The sequence below is a fragment of the Copadichromis virginalis genome, linkage group LG2 (genome assembly GCF_057382275.1).
Source record: "Copadichromis virginalis isolate Kocher_CV1m ecotype Utaka linkage group LG2, C_Virginalis_male_GT1.1, whole genome shotgun sequence".
Taxonomy (NCBI): Eukaryota; Metazoa; Chordata; class Actinopteri; order Cichliformes; family Cichlidae; genus Copadichromis; species Copadichromis virginalis.
In genome coordinates this window covers 32,655,599-32,681,268 of record NC_140619.1, presented here as the reverse complement: position 1 = coordinate 32,681,268, position 25,670 = coordinate 32,655,599, and the positions used below count along the sequence as shown (strand labels likewise).

The window sequence follows — 25,670 nt, the reverse complement described above, 5'->3', positions numbered from 1 at the left end:
TATGCTGTGTATTTTAAAATCACCAACAGGTTCCTGAAAATTAAAAAAAAAAAAAAAAAAAAGGGTCCACACGTGGACACATAAGCCAATATTATGTATGCGAAAGTGATTGAAATCTTACCAAACAAGCTAGAGGATGGTGGGTTGAAGGGACTATTTGAAGGGTAAACAATGGGGAAAAAACAAAGGCAAGCAAAAGCATTTGGTCCTCATTCTGTTGATGGGAGATTGAAAAAACACAGCAATATCAACAAACATGCTTGCTTGATTTAAGAAGAGGGCACTGCAGCGAAAACAAAACTAAGGTTAACGCTGACAGACATCAAAGCAGCTTCCAAGCCTGTTTAGTCAAAGAATCGGTTATGTTTACTTGAAGCAGAACAACAAGAGTAATGAAAATGTGCCCGGTGTGGGGCCACAACTCTAAACATGGATTTGATCATGCAGAGAAGACTGAAGTCAGTTTATTTATTGGTTCTCATGCTGTACAAAATTATGATAAAAACATTAGCATTTGGCCCCAGAACGTGTTCGAATTACAGTTACAAATTATTAAGAAGAAGGTCGTAATGTTTCGTTTTTCTAAACAGATATACCAACTACAAATGTAAAAATTCGAAACATTTGCAATAGTGAAGTGCTGTGGCAATCAGGTTTCCTAGTGCTGCAGGTAACGTGTAAAATAAAAGCTGTCATAGATTCACATAGCTGGTTTAGATGCACCTGATTCCACTGCAAGGGTTTGTGATGAAAAAAAAAAAGATCTATGTATCTATGTATATCCTTAAAAATACAGACAGGACGGTAATGATCGTCATATATAATATTATGTAAATCAAACGAAACATTCACTCGGCTAGCATGCCCAGGAAGGAAGCCAAATGAACAGCAATGACTGTAGTGATCTGAGGGCGCTGGTTTAGGCATGATCCTATAAACACAAATGTCATTTCAGAAAGTTCACAAAAATCTGTACAGCAATGTGAAATATCAATGTGATATATTTTTCTGTAATTCACAAATTTGTAAACCTTTAGAACATGTAACTAGTAACAAGACATCTAAAACAAGCAAATGACTTTGGTGTTTTTTAGCTACAGGCTTAAAAAAAGCAAAATAAAAGCAATAAAACGTCTAAATATTTTATTCAGAAAAAAAAGATCATTTCATTGCTTTACTTCAACCCTCAGTGTTCACAGTGGTCTCCTATGCTTCAGAAGTGATTCTGACCACCCATGAGGAAAGACACTGGTACGGTTATTTCTATTTGTTACAACAATTTTCATTATAGTGGCTATAAATGGAGATTTAATCCCAAAAATATATTGTGTGAGATGGTACTGGTACGAAATGTTTGCGTAGAAATGTAAACTAACCTGGAGTTTGGCTTATTTGTTCAGACTGTAAGTTTTAAATGTAATCTTGCAGACATTCACATCACTTTTCATAAAACTAGTATAACAAAGCCGTACAACAAAGGCCTGGCGCTGATTCTCCGCAGCTTGGCCGAGTCTATGAAAATTCTTGATTGGTCGAGAATGTGAAGAATGTGCAGTGCATTCCAGTTTCTGAACAAGTCCTTCCCAGTGGGCAGGCATGTCCACTAATGATAGCAACACTGGTTTATGGGCAAGGCTCTGTCTGTGTTTCCCTCTGAAAATTCTGGAGAGGCGAGTTAAAGTAAGAAAAAATAAAAGCATGACTCTCAAAGGAACCGTCCTTGATCTGTTGTTTTGTTTGTCCACTCTTCTTTGCTGCTCCCTCATTTGTTACCCATGCTGTTTTGAGACAAAACGCTCAAGGCAATTTCACCACCACCACACAGGCGCCTGCCCTGCCAATGTTAAGAGGGACCTCCTACAGGAAGACAGAGAGGTACACATCAGTCTTTCATGTAAGGATGGCTTTTTAAAAAAATCCTGTTTTACTTCATGCTGGTAAGGAGGTCAAAGGGTCAAGATTTAAACCAAAAAAACATGCAAAAAGAAAAGCAACTATAAAATATTGATAGGATTCAGTCACTTCAGATTTAACTGAAGCGGTGATGTTGGTTGTAACTGTTCTAGCAAAATATCTGCAGTTCTATTAAAGTTTTATTCTTTTTATAACTTTTTAAACTATTTATTTTTCTCCGCTGGATTTTTTTCATACTTTTTCTAATCTAAAATAGTAGGAATATATTTCATAACTTTGTTTTTGCAGTTTCATTAAATTGAGTTAATGCAATTACCTCAGTCCACTCATTGTTCTGTGCATCGTAGGACTCCACAGTGTTCAAATACGACTGGCCGTCATATCCGCCCACTGCATAAAGTCTGTCACCCAGCAGGCAAACACCAACCGCATCCCGGGGAACACTGAGGGGAGCCACGGTGGTCCAGGTGTCCGTCTTTGGGTCATACCTGTAATTAAAATATTTGGTTGAACAACTGGCCTTGCATTACATTACTCAGTATGGCGAAACAACATTTTCTCTAAAAGTTCATTTACTCAGTCAGTCTAACAGCATCTCATCCCCACTAATTGGAACAGCCTTATGTTCCTCCTGTTTAATCACAGATGTCTGAATGGTCACAGAGAACTAAAGTGAAACATTAAAGCAAAAGACAAAGCTGTCTTTCCAAAAGCAGCTGGCAGATGCTCGGTCCAGGGAGAACTTGACTCATCAGACAGAATTTTCCACAGAAAGATTTTTTTTCATCTGTTTGTCCATATTGGAAGTTAAGAGGCATCATTTGATTTACTTTTTATGCTTATGAACAAAACAGTCACTCAAATGTTTAAAAATCCGTCCACTATGGGAAAAAAGTGTGAATTGTGGTTGTTATTATTAAGTATTGTGTGCTGCTTGTTAAAAGTACATCAGTAACAATGTATATCGAACGGCTCATCCAACTTATCCCAGTTGGCAAAGTTAAAGAGGCAAGGTACATCCTGAACAGGTCACAGGGCTAACACAGAGAGACAGAGAACTACACACTACCATATACACAAGTACATAATCACCACTTAATCTACCAAATGTGTGTTTGGACTGTAGGAGGAAGACTGAAGACTGAAAACTTCTACTCACAACTTCATCTGCTAATAAGGTGCAAAGAAAAGAACAAAAGTTTAAAGAGGTTGAAGCTCCAGCAACACATGCGGTATGAAGAACAACTTTATTGCCTGACCAGCAGATTTCAGCCTGTAGCCTTGCAACATTTTATCTTTTTTAGACTTGCTCTTCATGGAAGAACAACACTGTACCGCTTTCAACTTTTGCTCTGCTCTGTGTACCTTGAAAGTTGTGCCAGACATCTCTACTCTGTTTGCACAACCTTTTATCTTTGTGAGATACACTCACCGTGGAAGAACTGCATAATACCAGAATGCTACAGGCTGTTTCAGCTACAGGCTGAAACATGTGGGTAGAACAGTAAAGTTGTTCTTTGTACTAGGGGTGTATCTGGAGTTTCAGCCTCTTGAAAGGACCTACTCAACCAGTAGGTATAAACCTCTAAAGTTATACAGTACTGACCAGTGCATCACCATGACAAGAGGGAATATATATATAAATATCTGAGTAAAATGTGATGTCCTAGAAAAAATGATGTCTGTATTTTATCACAAAAAACAAACAAAAAAAAAACAAAACTGTTACGTGTATTTAAATCACGCCAATGGGTTTACCTCAGGTTTGGACTAAAGAGGATATTGTGGCCACCAGATGGTGCCAGATACTATAACATAAAACCATGTGTAGCAACAGTGGTCTCTACAATAGGGTATTGCGTAATGCAGACATGTCTCCAAATGCAGGAACAGGGTGGGGATCAAGAGGAATTCCTTTTTGTTCCTTTGAGAAATTTTCCTAACTTGACCCCACCCATTACTGAGTTCAATGAACATCAGTCCAAACACACCATTGTCTTCTGTGTACTCTGGAGATGAGGACGTGCATTTACTGACCTCTCAACACAATCGGAGAGTCTAGAACAGTGGTTGGAAGCAGGGGCATCGTGTCCTCCCACGGCGTACAGGAAGTTGTTGTATGTTGCTACACCCACTCCTCCTCGTCTCTTGGTCATTGGTGCACACATGCTCCACTTGTTGGTGTGTGGATCAAAGCACTCCATCGACCTAAGACAGGAGCTTCCATCTCGACCACCAACTGCAAATAGTCTGAAAGATTCGAGTAAATTAAGCAAAACTATGAACGAATATTCGACAAATGAGTAGCCGCTGCGTGCTTCGAAACAGAATTGTTATCTAAACATTATCAGAACAGTGATAGTAAGACAGATTGTAGATGATACGGTGCTGAGCAGAACGTTTTTCAAAGATAGTTTTCTTAGATAAGAAAAGATAACATCAGTGGGTTAAATGTAGCTTGTAGCTCAAAGGAGCAGCAGCTTCTTTTCTACTTCAGCACACAAACATATTCAAATTAGGCCGAAAGCTGGTCTGTTATTTGGCTAATTTACTTTTAAATTGTGTTGTAAGGTATTTAATACATACAAATACATCAAGTGTTTTGCATTTATGGAGTCTAGATTATACTGTATAAATTACCACACTAATCAGAGCAGCCTTTGCTCCGAGCTGCACTGTTGCACAGCCACTTTGGAGTTTATCTGACGCAGACCACAAAGGAAGTATAATGTTGTCGAACTAATAGTGCATTAATACTGTGCTCCAGCTTTTCCTGGACCACTGCACTGTGAGTTACACAACCATACTTGTTTTATTTCATGCTCAAATCCAGCTGCAAGTTTACTGCCTGCAAAAACATTTGTTCCAGCAAATCAATAGCTAAAACTGACTAAGAGGTGCAGGAATAAAGACTAACTGTGCTATCCTTATATGCAAGTTTACTTCAGTTAAGTAGAAAAGTAGAATTTATGGACGGCAGCACCCTAAAAAAAGAGCATACTCCAATTAGACTTCCTTTTTAAGTGTGAATTGCCTGCAAATGTCTGCCTTCTTAGTACTAATTTGCAGAGGGCAATGGCTTCAGAGGCAGGCAAGCGGAAATACAATAGCACACTTTGCATTAAAGTTTAAGGTTGCACATTTTAATTAAAAGGCTATGATGGGATAGTCAAACAGGTTAGACAAAGATGGGGGTCATAGCAACTTACTTTCCATTAAGTGCTGTGACTCCCATAGTGCTCCGTGGTGTCGACATGCTGGCCACGTAGTTCCACTGTCTGGCCTGTGGGTCCCAGCGCTCCACCGTGTTGAGATAGCTCCAGCCGTCATGGCCTCCTACGGCATACATGGGACCCTCCAGCACAGCAATACCTGCAGAAATAGAAATAAGAAATGAATGCTATCCAAACAATTAATGCTGTAAAGATAAATAAGATGAATTGTCCCATTAGATACTGCATATGAAAAAATCAAACGCTATAAATATTTGCTACTATAAATATAACGAAATAAAGAGAATATTTAATATTTTATATGCGTGTTTCGATCATGTGTGATTTTGTCTGCATAATTATATTAAGTTGTTTCAAATGTTCATGTGTTTACCTCACTGAGGTTAAATGAAACAAACATTTTTGCCAAAATTACATGAAAAAGGTATTCGAACACAGAAACCTTAAAACATCTAAGAGAATAATCAGTGAAAGAAGTCCAAAGATTTCCAAGTGAATGTTATTCTTAGAGAGTCTGAGCAGAGATACGTTTCTCATTTTAGAACAGAGCAGAGTGAGTCAACCAGCTGGCCAAAGCTATTCAGAAAACAGGAAGACTATAAAACTGCTTTGTTATTCCTCGTCCCCCAGTCACATAGGAATGGTTATTTCCACCAGCGTCAATGCAGAGGGTGCTTTAGCACAATGGATTTTTATATGAAAACACTTATTTCCTTTGGTGAGAGTTCAATTATTTAGAGGAAACATGAGGACAAGACCGCATTCAGAGAACCTCGAGTGACATAAACACTGTCAAATGAAAACTGGTCTTGTAGTGAGGCTTCTTTTTATTACTGGCTTGTGGGTTGGGGATAAAAAACAACACGTTTTTTTCCTTTTCTTTACCCATAAAGCACACAGCAGGAAATGGCTATGCGGGGATGTTGGTAGACACTAAGTTAAAACATATTCAGAATGAAAATATGCACAAGATAAGCAAAGCACCAAGAGATATTTGGTACGTGAAAGATCAAAGACAGCGCAGGTAATCTGTACAGTGTGATCTCCTGGGCTTGCTGATACCTCCGACCACACTGTGTGAGTGAGCTGAATGCTTTGACAAGATCTCCCTCCTCTGTTACCCAGACGTGTTTCAACTGTGAATCAAAATGCTTCTGATATGAGATTTATTGGGCAGGGAAGGGTAAGGAAGAGCAGGGCCAGCACAGCTTGCCAAGCTTTGATAGTGGAATGGAAAAAATATCAAAGGTATATGTCAAAAAAAAAAAAATTTCTTAACAGCCTACCAATTGTGACCTTACTAAATATGTATCCTCTTTGGTGTTTCAAAAAATCTGCTTGGTTAACTGAGCTGAAACCTGAAACATATAGAACCATATGTGTTATGTCTTTGTAAAAAAAATTTCATCATGAAATAAAAGCAGTTAATGAATTTTTTTTTTTGAAAATTGATGGGTTGCAGTTTGTAATGAAATGATCATTCCAGTTAGTTGGCATTAGGCAGCATAATATTCAAGACAAAGTCACAAAGTTGAATTCAACCACAGTCCTTGCAGATAAGATGATCTCAGTGCCAGCCTACAGTAGCAAAGAGTTCAGCTGATGAAATGCTTTCATTTGGGAAATCTCATATGCAATGTGCTATTTATATTTTTTTTAACTTCCTACAGTTGTTGGGCATTTGCAAGCTACTTTGCAACCCACCTCTACCCTAGGTCCTCCTTTTATACTGTGCCTGATTTAACCAGCATCAGAGCTGTTATCACTGCTTCCTGTTCTGTTCTGTATGGAAGGCTTGCTGCTGCTCTTCCTACCTATAGCTTTCCATTTGAAAAAGAAGTATGGCATGTTTTTCCTACATTTTTCTTTCCATGTATGTGCATGGAAAGGCAAGTAAGTTTCAGAACACAGACATAGTAATAATGCTACTAAAAATGCATGAATGCCAATGTAAATAACAATATGCTGTTGGCCAGTTATATGCCAATCACTCACCAAGCCCATGTCTGTGTGTTGACATTGGGGGCATGGTGGACCACACTTTGCTGATGGGGTTATAGCACTCCACCATGTTGGACGTCTTCAGTCCATCTCTCCCTCCAACCACGTACAACTTATTATCTATCACTGCCACACCAAACTGCAGCCGGCGCCCATTCATGACTCCAACCTGGACCCAAGTGTTTGTTCGCAAGTCATACTTCTCTATGGTGGTAGAGCCTGAAATAAAACAAAATACCGCAATTTAGATAACCTGTGTTGCCATACACTTAGAACAATTGTGTATAAGCTAGCTCTCTCTTTTTTAGACATCTGGCAAAGCCATCTTCAGAGTCTTTTCAGTAAGTTGCTATGTCGGATACCTTTGGTAGCATCCATTCCTCCGACAGCATAAAGTGCACCAACAGTGGATTTCCTAGGTTTTGTTCTTGGGCTCTGAAACATTGGGCGTCTTTCAGGTAGAAGGTGATACTTCATGGCTTCCATTAGCAGCTTTTGACATTCCAGATCATCAGAGAACATCTTGTTGTTTTCCAGATCTGCAAGGAGCTATATTTCAAGAAAATAAAAATTAGCTGCATTATAATGTGTGCCGAAAATTTCTAATGTTTATGGTATTTATAGAAATCTCTCTTGTGGAATGGTATTTGTAATATAATGTGTAGATTTTAAATCCCTTTGGAAAAGATGTCATATATATATATAACTGCAAAACAGCATTGAAAATTAAGATTATGATATGTTTTAATTAAAATGGGGTGAAAGCAAAAACAAAATTATCTAATCTTTGTCTATCATCAAACTATTACTTTAAAGGAAGTCACTATATAAATTATTGCAATTAGATAAAACAGCAAAGACATATGAAACACACTGTATTTTAATGATTTTACTTCTTTTTTGTAAATGCACTGCAGAAGAGCTAAACTTTTCTTTCTATTCTGAGAAATAGTAGCACTCTTACATTTCCGCACATTACAGAAACTGCAGTGAAGTTGCTTTTTATGTGGGTTTTCTCAGACATTTCACTTTCATATATTTTTGCATTTATTCATTGATACCGCTATGCCTGCGAGACTTAAAAAGAACTTTACCAGTTTTGAGAAGAAGAAAAAAAACAATGATTCATTTCTGTTGTTTATTTGCCTCGCAGCAAATGGCATCTCCCAAGCCATGGATGAAAAACCTTATGTATCATATCTTCCACATATTTTTCATTTTGCAAACAATAATGCTGCAGGTTACTTTCCTGCATACTGATAATAAAAAAAAAATAACTTGAGCATAATTACTTTTGGAAAGCAAATTTGTCAGTGAAAATAAAATACCATTTAAAAAAAAACAGATATGTTCATGCTTCATATCTGTCAAAAATGCTTATCTGTTTCCTGTTAGGTTATTTAAATCAAGATGACCAAGTTGTAAGTCAGTGCTTACTTGCAGAAATACAGCATAATTTTACATCACATGAACTGTGTTCGTGTTAGTTATTATTTCTATTCATTTCATTATTCATTTTAAGTTAATAAAGTTATAAAATGAGGAGTTACAACCTGGACAGAGTATCAAAGATCACAAATCACACCTTCTGTAATGAAGCCAAGCTGACTTGTACCATCCGAATCATCAGTCACAAGCTCTAACACAAGCATAAGCGACTTACAGTCCTGATCGGCTGTCTCACCTGTGGAGGAAGTAGGGGTAGGCGGATGTAAGCAAGAAGCACCCCGAGGTCCTGTTGTCGATTCTGGACATCATACCTCACCCACATCATCAAAGCTTGGAAGATCGTCTCTTCATCAGGAACATTGATGTCATCGCTGGAGAGCAGCTTAACAATTTCAGCTGTGGGGAGCAGCAGGAACTCCTGGTTCTGAATGACCTCGAGGAAGTGTTCCTGGAACATAGCGGAGACGCAGAGGAGACAGATAATCATCAGTTATTAGCCGAGGAGTACGCTTGGTGCAGCATTTTGTGTGTGTCTGTGTATGTTTCTACATCTCTGAGGTCCAAGTGGCACAAGGACAGAGAGGTGAAGAAAAATGAACGTGAAGAGAGATAGAGAGTGCCAGTTTGAAGGTCTTTATCTCCAATAACCGATAACCGCAGTGAATCGCTCTCCATTTCTCAAATTATTTCTTTCCAAAGAACAGATGAAGCCATCATCTGTTTAACTTAGTTCAGTAAATAAAATGATCCACATAACAACAGACTACAAATCAATCTGGTATAGAGCATTCGCTCCGAAAAGCCTCCTCTTAAGCTAATATGGCATTTTTTCTGCTGATCATACATGATACCAATAAGCCTTTATAAGTCTTTAATGAAAAACAGGCTCTGGAAACCTCCATTACAATCCCACCAATGGTGTGTCCAGTTCCAAGTTTGATGGAAGCTGTTTTCTATTGCCTTTCTAAAGATTAATCTTCCATTTATTGGCCAGAAGCCCAGGCAATATTAAAGCACTGCATGGCTACCTCTTCAAGGGCTTTGTCTCTGGGCAGTTCCATTAGAGATGATATATAAAACATTCCTGCTCATATGTGCATCTATGGTATGTCCAACATTTGGCCATTTTTCTGCACTGTTTATGCTTTAAACAAAGCAGTAAAGGATTCATCATTATAATCTTTAACAAATCGAGTGTTCACTGTAGAAAGCATGAAACCAGAAACAAGCATGCTATTGATCATCAACATGCAACACATTGCAGTGTTAGTCCGATCTATCTTTTGAGGGCAGGTTTTAAGAGCTTAGCAAGGAGAGCCTTAATGAAATGAGGGACATCTATTGATCTCTGGTGCTAAAGAGAAGGGAGGAACTCAATCCAGCTCAATCTTTGACATTGCGTTAAACCAATAAATTTGTAACTGCAAATGCTGAAGAGCTTACAACAAAATTGAAAGCTTAGCCAAGTTTGTTTCATAACCATTTAAAAGGATGTGTTTGTAGATACTGGCAGACTCACAGCAGTCAAGTAAACTCCTCAGAAAACGAGACCAGCGGCACAGGATATTAACTGATTTAACTGAAAGAGTAATTGAAAAACTAATACTTAAACTAATGCGAGGCTGGGAAAATTACCTTCCAAAAACTTTTGATTACTATTTAATTTGCACTGGTTTGCAACAAAGACTGCTCTTTATTCTTTCCTGAGATCAGAATTCATTTACAAAACCGAAATTGTCAAGTATTAATTGAAATCCTGTGTGGAAATCAAAGTATTTTATAGCTGGAAAAATATTGCAATATGACACTATATAATATTAAACGTGTATATACTGAACATTAAAGTATTCTTTCATGAAGGAAAACGGTGTCAGAAGCTGCCGTGCTGCAATGGGAAAAAACAAGCTTATCAAAACAAAAATCTTCAGCTGAGGGGATAGAGGATAGTCTTCCAGGAAGCCCGAACATCCCTGCTCATTACTGACGTTACTGAACAGGAAGCTGGGCCTCTTGTGCAGTTTTATGATTAGATTAACCTCCTGGTCTCGGATGGGGACTGTGTAAACAGAGTGAGCAGATGTCCTTTAGGAGATAACGCCTGTCTTGTGCTGTCAGTTCTGCATGACCAGCAAGAAATTATCTGACGAACATGTGGGTGAATCCTAATCCAACAGGAATATTTCTCACAGAAATGTAGAGTAATTGCATATCTTAAACAAATAAATCCTAACAAGCGGTGTCAGGAACTCGGTTGGTTATTACTTCCTGTGAGTGCACAGTAATGAAACTAAATTTTTTAAAAATTCGTATTAAAGTTATGTCTTTTATGATTAAAGAATCCCCTGTGTGTGTGTGTGTGTGTGTGTGTGTGTGTGTGTGTGTGTGTGTGTGTGTGTGTGTGTGTGTGTGTGTGTGCGCGCGCAATGATGAGTGCAATCCCATTATTTATTATGATCTGAATAATGCAGCCCACCACGAAAATGTGGTCTGGCTCTGTTCATAGTCCTACCATGGTGTAGTTATGAGCCACATTAAGCAGGTCCACACAGCCCTGGGCATCTGCAAAGGAACGAATTCCCAGGCAATTGGAGGGATGAAGCTGTTTCATCAGAAAGTTACAGCAAACCTGGATGACTTGTGAAAGCTGGAGGAGACAAGCTGCTGCCAGTAAACTCTCAATGGTCTCCTCTTTCAGCTCAAGGACACCTGCAATGTCACAACATGGAAACTACATGAAAAACAACACATGACCGAAACTGCATGGAAGCAGTTTTGCGATTAACATTTGAATCAAATAAAAGGCATCAACAGCTAAATTATAGCATTAATAATGAAATCACTTAAAATCTTTTACAAGGATAGCCATTATTATGATTTTTACCACACAACTTTTAAACTGTAAAAAGTGGATATTTTGATTAAAGCATATTTCCCAAACAGCCATTTGCCCAGTTTAAAAAAAAGAAGCAATTTTGTGTTGAAGTCCTGCCCAGTCTGCCAGCTCTATGATGAATTGTCTTATTGATCCATTTTAATCATGCTGCATTTCAGAAGTCTCATAACTACTTACAAGGGCTAGTGAATGTCTTTATAAGCACTCACCAGTGTAGGCAAAATGAACCAGGGATCTGAGGGCTTCTGGATCCACTCCCTCCATCTTTATCTCTTCTTGCTTTGCCTCTCTCACGTCACTCGTGAACATAGCAGCAAAGTAGTCCGACACAGCACTTAAGACCAATCTGCCATAAAGAAAAAAGATCAATGAATTGGGTTACATGGTGGGAGATCTATGGTCTTGTGGTTTTAAGAATGCCCCCAAATGAAGCTCTGCTTCCTAACAAACAGCATGCCTCACATAACTCAATACACCACATTCATAATGTACTGTCAGTGTACTTATTCCATTTTACAGTGATTTATAGCCCCCTTCCACCACTGTATGATTCCACTTTGTCAGCCTGTGATAAATTATTTTATCCCACATACAGTATGTTATGTTAATAGCTACAATGGTCAGACTTGTAATTATGTTAACTAATTTGTCTAGCAAGCTCAAGCAACAAGCTTGTGGATTCATGAAGGAAATGTGAATGAATAAATCAGTCAGCATACATTCACACGCGCTTACGGTTTCTAATATGGATTTTTATGGTTTAAACTTTGCTTTACATGATTGTATCTGAAAGTAGAATTTAAAAATCCAGCTATAAAAATTCAGGCAACTAAGTTACTAAGATACTTCTTTTCTGGCACTGTGGAACGTACCAGATCCTTAACATAATATACCGTGTGGATAGACATACAAGCAGATCCACACAATGGTTCTCAGCAGTCAAGAGATGCCATGAAGTGGATCACAATATTTGTCCATGTAGGAATAAGGCTGGGCAATGGTGTAATTAGATCACACCGGAGGAGATATTAGAATGCAAACCAGTGAACATTGAGTTTGCATACCTTTCTTGTCACCGGAAAATCAGAAGAGACTTTCTTTGAATTTCAAAGCTCATCCAATTATCCCCCATATAGATCAAACTGACCAAATTTATTGCAAACTGTGGTCCAGACCAAAGTCTGACTGCCTGCATTGCTATCTTAACGAAGTGCATCCAGATGAGCTTCTTTTTAACTCTGATCTAAAGCAGTAAGTAATTAATGAAATCAAAGCAGACAGAGGCACAAACACCAACCTGTGAGCCGGTATCTTGTGGTCCCCTGCTATCAAGAGGACATCACACAGTTGCTTGTGCTGGAGGTAGGTCTCCATTTTCCGGAATGTCTGTTCCGCATGGTTTGTGGCTTGGAAAAACTCATCTGAGGAATTGGTATTCATTCTGGAGAAGGTGCTCAGAACCAACCTGTGGAAGAAGAGCAAAGAGAGAGGAAGAAAAAAGACGTGGTGTAATTTAAAAATATAAAAACAATTAACCCTGACTGTATGACTGCAGTATCTTTACAGTCTGTGCGGTATAATCAACATGTTGCATTTTTAACACAGCATTAAAAATAGTTTGCCCCTCCCTATAGGTATGGAATCTAGGCATGTTTAAATGTTTGTCTGTTTGTTTGTTTGTTTGTTTGTTTATGATGAACTGACACAATATGCAGGGAGATCCACTGAGGGAACACAATGGTTCTTAGCATTCATGAGATTTCATGTGATCTCTTTAATTCAGCCATTCAACTAAGGGCTCCAATATTGACAACATCATGCAATGGATCACAGGGTTTGTCCATGAATAAGCTGTAATGCAGGAATACGGCTGGGCAATGGTGTAATTAGATCACAGTGGAATAGAAATTAGGATGCAAACCAGTGAACACAGAGTTTGTATACCTTTCCCATCATCAGAAAATTAAAAGAGACTTTTTTTTTTTTAATTTCAAAAGCTGCCTAGGGAACAAAGCAAAAACATTAATCTACTAGTTTTAAATGGGGAAAAAAATTTATATTTTATTTGTTTGAGTTGAGCTAACACAATATGCTGCTGAATAGACGTATCAGCAGATCCATTGTGTTCACTCAGTGGATCTGCTTGTGATCTGTTTAATTCAGCCATTCATCTGGATTTTTTTATTATTTGCTTTTGTTAATTTATTTATTTTTTTTGCATGATTTTGTCATTTATGAAATCTAATACCAATGTAGGAGCAGCGACTCCATTTCTAGAAGACATGAAACACAAGTTAGCAGCGCTGTGACAAATTATTCAAGAAAGTGTATTACTCTCACTTGCTGTTAACTCTATCTGTCCAAATATGAACTAAAAACAAAATTAAATAGCTGTACACAGCAAGATAAACAGCAAATTACCAACGACACAAAAGAGCTTATTTGGACACATTGCACTCCTGAATCCTTTTTTCCCTGCAGTGAATCTGCATCTTTCTTGCCACTCTAAGCTGAAATTAAAACTCTTATGGACTAAACTCCACACATAAGTGGATAACTAAGCACTGCAGTCCAATGGGACAAGCCAGCAGCACAATCAATGCAACAGCTTTGCAGCGAGAATGCGCGCATGCCTTTTTGCCTGTTCCTGTGTGCCTCTGCATATCTGGGTGTGCATGTGTGTTTTCCAAAAAAACAGCGACTTAACAAGTGAACCAGCCTGTTCCTCACAGCATTGTGGTAAGGCTGAGTCCCCGTCCCCATAGGCTGCTAGATTACATGCTGTTTTATAGGCATCCGAGTAATCCCTCACACTCATGGCAAATATTGCAGCCCAGTCGCTTTGGTGTCCTTCACAGGAAAAGTCTACTCAATGACATTTAGAGTTGTTTGTTATGCTACATAAACACCCAAGCCGTCTCTCTGGGGGAATTTACAGTCATCTCATGGCGCTTCTACTGTGTAAAGACTGATAGTGCTCAAGAAAAAAAATGTCACTGCTATTTTAAGCAACACTTTATGTCCCCCGCTCATTACTACTCATATGCTGATATGAGAGCTGCATAAACCAGTGAAGTTACAGATTTGTCAATACAAATGAACCGAAAACCCTGTAAAGCTTGGCAGAGCAATATATTGGCATGCAGTGGGATTGATACTGCAGGAAAGATGGAGGGCGTTTTATTGACATCCTGATTAATATCATAAAAATTTTCAGCCGAGCGTGTGACTTTCTCCTCTTTCACTATTAAAAGCTAAAACATTTTCCATCCAGGCATTGTTTATACAGCACACTAGTTATACCATATCCTATGGTCTAAGCTTTATTGGGAGACTTTATGCTAAATTCAAATGTAATTTATTGCCCTGTCATGATATTCCCCACTGACTCCAGAGTCTCGGAGAGGAACACCAAACAAGACTGAATAAACAGTTGGGCCATAAAACTGAGATGCATTGCCTTTGTATTGGCTCCAAGGCATGCTGTAAGGATTTTTCATGCCTACCAATCTCTCCGACACTAATTGCTTTGGTATCACATTCTAGGGAGCAGTAAATTTGCTCTGAGGTGTATATTTTGCTTCCAATAGTGGGCTGGATCATCACAGGTATAGCCCATTTTTATAGAGGCACTAAAACCCTAGAACACCCATCTCCAAAGAAGCTGCCCTACAGACAATGCTCTACATTGCACAAGGCACACTACAAAGCAATCCACATAAAGCCGCATTGTCAGCGAGCATCCAGATTTCTTTTGTACTGTACAAACTGAAGCATTTTTTTTTTTGCATCTACTTAAAGTCAAAACTATAAGAACTTAAATAATAAGACAAAACACAATAAGAAAAACTAGAACAGAATTGGAGATTCTGCCTTATTTATCATCACACCTTATACTACATCAGTTTTCCTTCACTGAGCACATATCAACCCAAGTCTTGTCATATGCTCCTCACACCCTCTCAGAGATATCACACCACAGTGTGACTAATTGCTTCTGAGACACTGCATATTTAAAAATTCCACTATGCAGGTGAGGCAGAGGCAATGCAATATTTATTGCATTTGTCAGGACTTGTAGCCCAATTGTGTAACTTTTGACCACAAGATACAGATAAATACATGCAAACAATACATGAATAAATAATAATAGACAGCAGGTCATTTAAAATACCTGAAGGATTGTTAGACTGTTTATGTAGTTTTGTCATCAGCTTTTAAACCTTTTTAGCTATAAATTTATGTGTCAGATATGTTGTTGAAATTTTCGTTCTTATTCCAACTGATGTCAACTCCATCTCTCTATGTGAGTGCCAAATGTGAAATGAATCTTTGAAAATGGATTAGAGCAGCCATTTTCCCCAGAATTCTACTGAGTAGCTTGAGTTGTGTGGAAAATCCAACAATTCCTACAAATACAGCTTGTGCCAGCTCTATATATTCAATGAGATCCTTTTCTTTCTGTACTCTGACAGTCAGTATACTGCCACTGGGCTTTATGTTGGAAAGATTTTATACACTGGCTGTAATAACTTGATCCAGGCATCAAGACTGAGATGATATTTTTGCACAAATATCGTTTTCTCTCTGCTTTTTTTCCCCCGTGTCATATTTTCAGTGATCCCAGAGGTCATGAAAGCAAAACAAGAGAAAACAAAAAGGGTAAGAGATGAGTGTCCTCACAAATGTAGAAACACATGCACATGTGTGTATTAGGAGCTGGGGGCGTCCTGTAAGTGAAAAAATGTGCAGATCTTAGCAGAAATCTCCTTACTGCTTTGCTGGTGGCAGGTTAACTTGCATAAGGTATGAGGATGTCATATTGTGGATTGTGCATAATTTATATAAATCTGATGTTCGTGGCTAAATAAATTAGTCAGTGATCTTACAGCAGTGTCAGTGCGCCCCAGGGTGGCTGTGGCTACAATGTAGCTTGCCATCACCAGTGTGTGAATGTGTGTGTGAATGGGTGGATGACTGGATGTATAAAGCGCTTTGGGGTCCTTAGGGACTAGTAAAGCGCTATACAAATACAGACCATTTACCATTTTACCATTTCAATGGAACCTTGTATATACTGGATATTTAAAGGTACTTGTTATATAATGTTTATAGTTGTAACTTTAAAGTTTCTATACTTTACAAGGGGGCCACTAAATGTGGTAAACGTGGCATTTTCCTAAATCTTACCAATGCTATGTAATTGTGCATATTGTGATTGATTTATATTTTAGTCTGTCATAATTATAAAACTGATCGCAGTCTGCACCTCCTTAATCTATTTCAGTGCAAAGTGCTATGAGTGAAACTGCTGAACCAAGTCATGGCCCCTTCTATGGTATCCACGGAAAATTCATAAAAATTCATGTCTCATTTGAACAGAAATTACCAAATGTGGGCGGCACATAATGCGTGTCTTCTCAGTATTGCTCAAAGCACAAAGAAATTTTTTATGTTAATTCTGGCTTCATCTTTAGCTTCCATCTAAGATTGCCTTTGGCATACAGAACGCTGATTGGGCAAACAACATTCACAATTTATTACAGGCAATAACACAATCACCTAAACCCTCCGGGTGTAATTTAAAGATTACAACAGAAAGTTTGTGTTTTGCAGTTTACAAATATCTTAAGGATGCATCAACTGGATGTGTCACACATAGACCTAATAAGCCTTGTGCCATTATGAAGAACTGGACAAATATCTGAATTACTGCTGCTGACAGGGGGTAAGGTGGTGGTATTTCTTTTCCAAGGTGGTGGAGAGGGAATTGAGATATCATTCATAGTAACAGCACGCTGACTCAAGCCACTGTTAGTGTTTATGTGGGAAAGGTCAGGGTTTCCATTCCATTCAGGTTAACTTCTGCCATATATTTTCTGTCAACTGTAGAAAGAAGCTATTTGGATGAGAATCACGAGGACAGAGCAAATATATAGTATGTACATGCAGCATTTGGGGCATTAAGAGCAAGTGTGGGAAACAGCAACCCATTTACTACACTTCATTTGATTCAATAGCTTCCACACACAGTATGTAGAAGTAACTTGGACAGCAAATGTTTTGTAACCACAGCATAAATGTGTCACTGACTTTTTGTGTTATTATCTAAATACTCATTGCATGTGTCAGTTTTTTTGTCTTTCTATATGTTTTGGTATAACAACATTACATATAATCTTGTAAATATACAGCCACAAGAGGTGCACAGTTTTCATTAAATTTCCCAGATAATTCAGTTTGACAGTAATCTGAGTTGAATTCTACTATGAATGAAAGAAAATGGTGGGACGAAGACATTATATGAATGAAAACTAGTCACTGAGTGGCATATATCTCAAAATGACTGACAGGTATTTCCTAGCTGTAGCAAAAGGCCAAACTTTTGTGTTTTTCACTGCCAGCAGAACTCATTTGTGAGATTCAGCCTGAGGGATTGTCACAAATTATGTGTCAAGGATTTATGATGTGAGACATAATAAGGCCACCCAGCTGGTAGAGTAAATGAATGTGCATATCTCAGTGACATCCATACATCTGCTTAGCTGCAGATGAACATGTGAGCCATGATGTGTGACACAGCCACTGGTGTAATTCACCAGGCTACATCGTACATCCATCCCAAAGTCATTTCCAGCAAGTACTCCTTCACAGTTATTGAGTTGGTGTATTTCCATTAAGCACAGCCGTGACTGAAAAGTGGCATTATGCAATGCACCTATTTATTTCTGCAATAACTGCTCACGACTAAATTTTACTTTCCAACTATTTATTGTACTGAATGATCAAAAAATATTGGACTCGTCATCATATAAAGCATTTGCTCACAGGGCGAATTTTAACATGGGAAATGATGAAATGTCTGTCAGTACTGAAGAGTCGTGTTCTGTTTCGATTTTTCACAGGTTAGGCTGGCAAAACAAAATGTAAAATAAGTCATGATAATGTCTTAAATGAATAAGGCTACAATCAAACACATAAGAGCAGAGTATATGCTCCAACAAAAACAGAACCATTTTAATATTTCAGAATCGTGTGAATGTGACGACTGTGCTGTATTTTACATGACCAGCATGAACTCAAGGTCCCCGAGAGCCAGACCGTTACACATTTTTACTGTGAGTCACATCTTTTATGCATGCACTTTTCACACATAGGGACTCAAAAAATATGAACATCTGCCAATTATGCCAACACACAGTGCAGGATGTTGAATTGATTCCAAAACTGTACCTTAGCTGAGAATTATTCATGTTCTTCCCCGAGAACCAAACCATCCACTGACTGTGATATCTATTCAATTCATATTGACACGTTTTTGGCTGTAGGTAGAGACTATGTATTGGGAATTAGGTGCTTTTTTCTCACTGAGCTCTGTACAAAAACATAGGGGAAGGTTTACTTTCATTGTTCACTTCCTCACCAGGTGTACAGAACAAAAGCGTACAGAAATCAGCAATGCTTAAGGACCAATTCACCTTAGAATGTCACAGCCGAGATAAAAGGAAACTTGGTCTTTTCATCTTTAATATGACGTGCTTTTAGTCTTCTGCCAGACAGTGTGTCCACGCGTGCAAACACACACACACACAGCAACACACATATAGAACTCTAACCTATTTACTTCCTGGAAGAAGCTGTAGGATCACATGGAAGTCCGAGGAAAAACACAACATGAAAAGGCAGGGGGAAGGATTTATAGCTGTAAAACTCACTTCAGTATAGGATTTGTAATAACATTCTGCTAGAAAATAAATCAAACATCATATACCAGCCACTAGCTTGAATAGCTTTTAGCTCATAAAGTGGATGTAGTTGTGCTCGGCAGTCTAGATAATTCATGCGATTGCACTGCTTCTTCTTTTTATAGGTCCAGTACTTGTTATGTGATGTAATCACTCCTTCCGGCTATCCTTTTATATTTCTATAGTAGAATGCCATAGTGTGCCTTGTTAAAACAAAAACACTCTTTCAAAGGAATACTGTGCATGTAACCTGGACCACAACACAGTCAGAGGAGCAGGAAAAGCCTCAGCTTTCAGTTCAATGAATAATTAAAAGGATGTTTTATTGGTTCATCCTGCCTAACATGCTGTGGACAATGAGAGTGAGCTGTCCCCAGGTGAGCCATGGTAGAAGCTGAATAGCCTGAGTAAACTGGAAAATGATGGCTGTGCAGTTCATTTAATCTTTGCATAATTAGAGGATCTACATGCATAATGGCACAGCTAATATTTAAGTTAAAATGCAGTTTCACAATGTTTAGCCATTTTTAAGTATGACTGTTATATCTTTATTATTTAAAGTTGGGTTGTTCTCTTTTTTTTACTGATAACAACAAACACTTTTTAAAAATTTAATCAAGGGGATACTGCCTAATGTGTAATATTTCTTTTTTTTTCAGTTGCTTATTTTATTCAGTAGCTATATTTTCACTGTGAAACCTGAAGAAACCATGTATTTATAAAAGAGCATCCCATAACCAGTGTCTGCTAACTGAGTATATGATCAAAAGTGACCGTTATAGCACTTTACACAGTCTCCTAATTTCTAACACCTAATAACAGTCATACCTTTCTCTGGCCTCCAGCTCTGCAGGGTCTTCTGTGGAACTCTTTACATCTTCTTGGCCAGTGTTTGTGTCATCTTTCCTTGTTGTACTGGGAGAAGAACTGTTCTTTGAAGAATCTTCGCTGGCCTGGGAACCTTGGATGGTGCTCTGCTGATGATGCCATGATTGATGACCTGCTCTGACATAGACAGGTGTGGGGCCTGGCGTTGGTGCCAAGATGCTGTGTACTGGGCTGTTAGTCTTCCGGAGACCTCCAACACCTCTTTCCCGCGAGTGACTTTTCAGTCGTCCCTGGACAGGCGTTCCTCTGTGGTCCAGGCCATCCTGCTGAATGTAACCTCCTCCACCACCAACCCCACCGCCTCCTCCACCAGCCGAACCTTGGGATGAATGGCTGAACCAGCGCCAGCGAAGCCTGAGGATCTGTTTCACGTCAAATTCCTTCTTCCCTGACACAGACATCCTCCTCTGGGTTTGGAGAATAAGGCAAGGGAACGTTGAGTCCCCAAAAACATGGAGAGCAGAGAAGAGAAGAGCCTTGGTTTCAGTCCTCACTGACTACAGTGTGCCTCTTCTCTTCCGTTATTGTCTCATTACTATCATGACCACCCCCTCCTCCTTCTATTACTCCTCCGTTGTTCTTTTAGTGGAGATGGAAAGCAGTCCTCTGCAGCTATTGTTCTTGTGCCTTAGACTACAACCCTCCCTCCAGTTCCCCCTCTCTGTCTTTCTTTCTCTTTTTTCCTCCTGTGCTGCTGTTTCTGTTTGTTGCTGCTGCTGCTGCTGCTGCTGCTGCTGCTGTGCTGAGTTAATGCACATGCATGATCCACACTCCCTCCCCTTCGCCTCGTCTGTTTCGCTTTCTCTCTCGCTCTTTCTCTCTCTCTCTTTCTCTCCAGCTCTGCATAGACCCCTTCGATTCTGTTCTGTGTGTGACCATGAGTATGTTCTCTGTATGTGTATGTGAGCTGGCTGCTCTTGCTGTGAGGTGGAGGTGGGGTATCGTAGAACCTAGATGATGAGGTCACACCGTAACAAAGTAAATCACTGCTTGTTGAATGAGGAACACAGGAAGCTAGCTAACTACTATATACTAGTTCTACATGCTAGGATCATTTGCAGGGGCTCTTATTACATTAATCTACGTGGATGCACATTCATGCTTGTCTATAAACAGAAAATATGAGATACATTAATCTCAAACAAATAAGCACCACATATCACCTCACGCTGTTAAATGGCAGAGAAATTAATTTCACACTAATACACACATTTATGCAGTCTGCCATTTTCACATCAAACAGAATCTCATGGGAGAATGTGTCAATGTAGGTGCCCATGCAGAAAAAATATATTCCCCTTCACTGTCTTGAAAGCCCCCTATAATTACAAGTGAAAAGACTACATACTGATGAGCCTTCAAGGTCATTACAAACCTTCTTCCGCAGTCAGGCATTATATTTTACTGTTCCTTTCTAACATATACTTGAACATATTTCAAAGTAAAAGTGACAGAACAACAGTGTATATGTTTGGACAGCATTTATAGATTTTTTATTTCATTTGTTACCCATTGTAAACTAGGAAAATTAGTGGTGAATACTTTATAACACCTTTTTTTTATCTGAATAGGATCAGGATGTTTTATGTATTTCTGCAATGGAATAGCTCAGTCAGATTTAATGTTTTGCACCTTAGCTTCCCACTACTATTTTCACAGATTTTATTGCTGTATTACAAAGTTACAACAAGTTTCACTTTTACTACTGTGAAATAGATGAAAATGATAATGCAGCAATGTCTTTGTGTATTTATGCCCAATATTTACTTCACTCAAAAAAGTGAGAGGAAACCCTCTCAAAATGCCTTTATCCTCCTTGATCAGCTCGAGCTAAAATATGGGTTATTTGTTGGGGCAGTTGCACATATATTAAATTTCTTTTTACCTCTAAAATATGCTTAAATATATTGCTCTAGGAGGTTGTGCATTGCCAATGACATTATCAAAGGATTAAGAATTCTAGTCTGTTTCCTTTGTCTATTTCAAAACAAGCTCTTTGAGTCTTTAAATCTACCATAAAATTCCACTGTCAGTTACCATCAGTGCACACAGCTAAATGTACCTTTACAAGGAAAATACATGTATTGCAGAAACAAAACAGAGGTCTGCCATGTACAATATTGTATTAGTTTTTCTTAATTGCTTTGGCATTTTCTCTGATCAAACATACAGCCATACACTAAAGTTAACTTGCAAAATGATTTCTCCAAACCTTTTCATCTGTTAAAATTAGAGATGGCACAATACCACTTTTTTATGTCCGATACCAATACCGATATCATAAATTTGGATATCGGCCGATACCGATATGAATCCGATATAGTGTGTTTTTTAATCAATAAAACTGTTTTTTTAATATCTTGCTGCTTTTTGTATAAGTTCATACTCAAGTTAAAAAAAACAACAACAAAAAAACAAAACAAAACACTAAAGCTATTCTGTTATACCTGTATGCAAAAAATGCACTGCACCCAAAATATTTCATAGTTCAGCAATACTGATCAATCTAATAAACTTAAACCTACTCCATCCTCCCTATTCTGGTATTTTAAAGAGTAAGCAACCTAACTAATAGGGCTCTAAAACTCCCAGCAAAAAAAAAAAAAAAACGAAAAAATAAGGAACCACCCCCCACCCTCCACCTCATGATGCTTAATCGAAGTAATCAAATTTAATTTGATGCAGTGTGAAAATAATTGCACAGAAATAAATTATTTTTCAAGAATAATTAAATAGATTCAACATCGTTCTTCAACAGAACTGCAGACTGCACAGATGGTACCTTCCCAAAGGAAAAAGTACTATAGCTTACTAGGGTATATTAGACTTAATAGTTACTATATACAGTAATGGACTTCTATTCATTTTACATCAGAGTAAAACTTTGGGTGTAAGATTCAGATAATTATTTAATAAAAGCTCAACATTTTAAATGAGAATAAGAAAGAAAAGTATGTCTTTGTGCCCCCTTCTCCCTGTTAATGCCCTATCGGCCCCCCTGGCTAAACTTTGCTAGATCCGCCCCTGCACAGTTACCAGCCGTCAGCTACGTAGAAAAGAATCCTGGTCTAGAAAGTAATATTAAATAAATTCTAGCAACAGATTATCAAGCTTAAACGTGCTTCTATTATTCAGCCGCTGGTGTCCTCTTTCTGGGAGATAAACAAACAAGAGAGACGGACTCGCGACAGAAAAGCCGATCAGCTGATCACTGATCAGTTTCATGATTGAAGTAGCAGCAGAAGACGGAGGGGGAGAGAAGAGGCAGTCGCTCCATATATCGGTTGTTAAGCTTAACGCGGGAATGCTTTACAAACATTCAGAGATGAACTTACACACTTGCTTTACTTCTCTCTGGGATCACTTCCTCGGAGATGAAATGCCGGATTGGTAGCCGCTCTATCACCACACTGCTCCCACGTGCTACGGTTATGAGGAGAGTTACGCCTTGTCGAAAGTTTTGTGAGGTGCTTTTTTGATATTTAATGGATCGGATTACATTTTTTATTTTTCTCCGATATCCGATACAGTCATTTACGTCAGTATCGGACCGATACCGATACGTAATATCGGATCAGTCCATCTCTAGTTAAAATTAAGGTTTTGTGGATTAAAAGTTCCTTAAATATGTTGTCAGATTTGCATCAGTATATTCAAATTTCCAGGTTTTCACTACCCTTTAATGTACTTTACAAGACAAGAGTCATTTTTATAAGAAAAAACAACTTTTGATGTGTACCAACAAAAACTACATTGTGCAATTGTGTGTTTCAGTAGCAAAACAGTGCTGGAAATGAATGTTCTCCTTTGCAGTTTAACATGAAAGCAAACTAGCATGCAAGCTAGAACTACCTGCGGCACTCTTCTTCATCACCCTCTACCATATATCCTTACAGATGAAGCTTTCAAAACACTATGCAACTTTCTCCAAGACAGTTTCTTACTTGAATACATCAGACAGTGATTTTCTCCTAATTTGAATGCAGAAGCTTAGACAGGACTCAGTGAATCTTTAAATTTTCCCTTTTCCACTGCAAATATATTCTCCACATATTAATTCATCTTAGTCTAGAAGCTGGATTTAATGTTTTATAAGATATTTTTTTAAAATCAAGGTGCAGATGTGGGGAATTGTATCCTGACTAGATGTGTTAAAGGAATATTAAAACAGTTGTGTGAAAAAAAAAGTCTCATAAAACATCCAATCCAACAGTTTTTCAAAATGCTACCAATAATGCATCATGACAACAGAATGGATTCTTAATGAAAAAATACATTAGAAAGTCCAAGTATGCTATAATGCACAGTGACATCGCAATGGGTCATTGCTTTTGTTTGCACAGAAGTCAAGGGCACAGTCTAGCTGTACACTGCACAACACATGAAATGTGAGATGCCAGATTGGCGTGGTCAACTATATTATCGTCCAACATCTGTCTCCCTACTACACATACCATAGCTGCATGCCTAGTCAGTCACTGAATGTAAGCGGTCGGTTTAGAGCAGCAGTCACATTAAGATCAGACAGTCAAATGTCTTAAATGATATATATTACATTAAATTGTGTAAAAATTCAAACTACTAAATTAATGTAATGCCTTCCTTGAAATCCCTTGATCTTTTCCTTTGTTTGCTTGTTTTTGTTTGTTGCTATCTAATTATGTATCACGAATGCTAGCTAATTATTTATTTTGAAAATGTAAGAACGAGCTTGTATCTCAACATGTGTGATGTGATTTGTTGGGCAGAGACTACCAAGATCCAATCAAAGAAAATGCCATCAAAACATAAAAAAACACACACTAACACACTATGTTCTCTCTTCATTACAAGCACTCAAATGACAATCATGAAAGTACACTTATACGTGCACACACCAAAAGCCACTTCGATTTTCCACACAATAGAGATTTCAACCTTTAAAACAGAAGACTACCTAATAGTTTGCTATTACATTCTTAACTCAGTTTATGTAGAAAGGAAATTCGGTTGTCAACTTACTATGAAAGCCAGAAAATTGTGTTTAGTCTGTGATTTTATGGCTGAAGAAGCAGACAAGACTGCTGTATAGCAAACATATGGACTATGGCATACTATTTAGGAAATTATTAGACAGGTTTGAACACAGTATTTAGTTCTGTCTGGCAAAGGAAAGACAAAGGTCTTTCAATAGGCAGTCTGTGAATAATTTCATTTCTTCAACATTCACTTCACATATTTTAACTTTCCATATGTTCATCACAAATATATTTAACTTCATAAAACATATATTTGCAATATACGTCTTGTTTATGATTGGCCCTTCTTGCATCTAAACTAATTTATGCTTTCAGTTTATATTGTTTGGCAAAACGATCATCTGGCAAAAGGGACAGTGTGAGTTAAATTACAGCAAATATCTACAAAACAGTAATATTTAGTAATCTTTCTTCTTACCTGAGAAACTGATTTGAAGTATATTCCTCAACATTCCAATGGTGGAAGGATCTTTTAAAATGAATGGCCAACAGGGATGATCCTCATGACTGCTCAAACTCTTTCACTACA

General features: G+C 38.1%; 1 protein-coding gene across 2 annotated transcripts; it reads right to left on the bottom strand.

The window, feature by feature from the left end:
- Nucleotides 1-448: 448 nt before the first annotated feature.
- On the bottom strand, nt 449-25,670 carry klhl4 (kelch-like family member 4). Of its 2 annotated transcripts, none has more exons than XM_085430866.1 (12): nt 25,560-25,670; nt 20,064-21,073; nt 12,788-12,955; nt 11,700-11,836; nt 11,107-11,303; nt 8,833-9,045; nt 7,511-7,697; nt 7,143-7,367; nt 5,124-5,286; nt 3,952-4,164; nt 2,231-2,402; nt 449-1,857 (listed from the first exon to the last, which is right to left on the bottom strand). In XM_085430866.1, exons 2-12 carry the CDS (start codon nt 20,522-20,524, stop codon nt 1,798-1,800), a joined length of 2,196 nt encoding a protein of 731 aa, XP_085286992.1. In that variant the 5' UTR covers nt 20,525-21,073; nt 25,560-25,670; the 3' UTR covers nt 449-1,797. The 2 variants fall into 2 exon arrangements, with proteins under 2 accessions (XP_085286992.1, XP_085287002.1); XM_085430876.1 differs by having other exon boundaries at nt 20,064-20,530.

Bases quoted from the DNA above. Each gene is read 5' to 3' on its own strand.
- klhl4 (XM_085430866.1), bottom strand. From the start codon at position 20,524: ATGTCTGTGTCAGGGAAGAAGGAATTTGACGTGAAACAGATCCTCAGG. The intron at 7,698-8,832 runs GTGAGACAGCCG...CTTGAAATATAG, and splicing joins TACCCCTACTTCCTCCACAG to CTCCTTGCAGATCTGGAAAA. The intron at 7,368-7,510 runs GTATCCGACATA...GTTTTATTTCAG, and splicing joins AGGAATGGATGCTACCAAAG to GCTCTACCACCATAGAGAAG.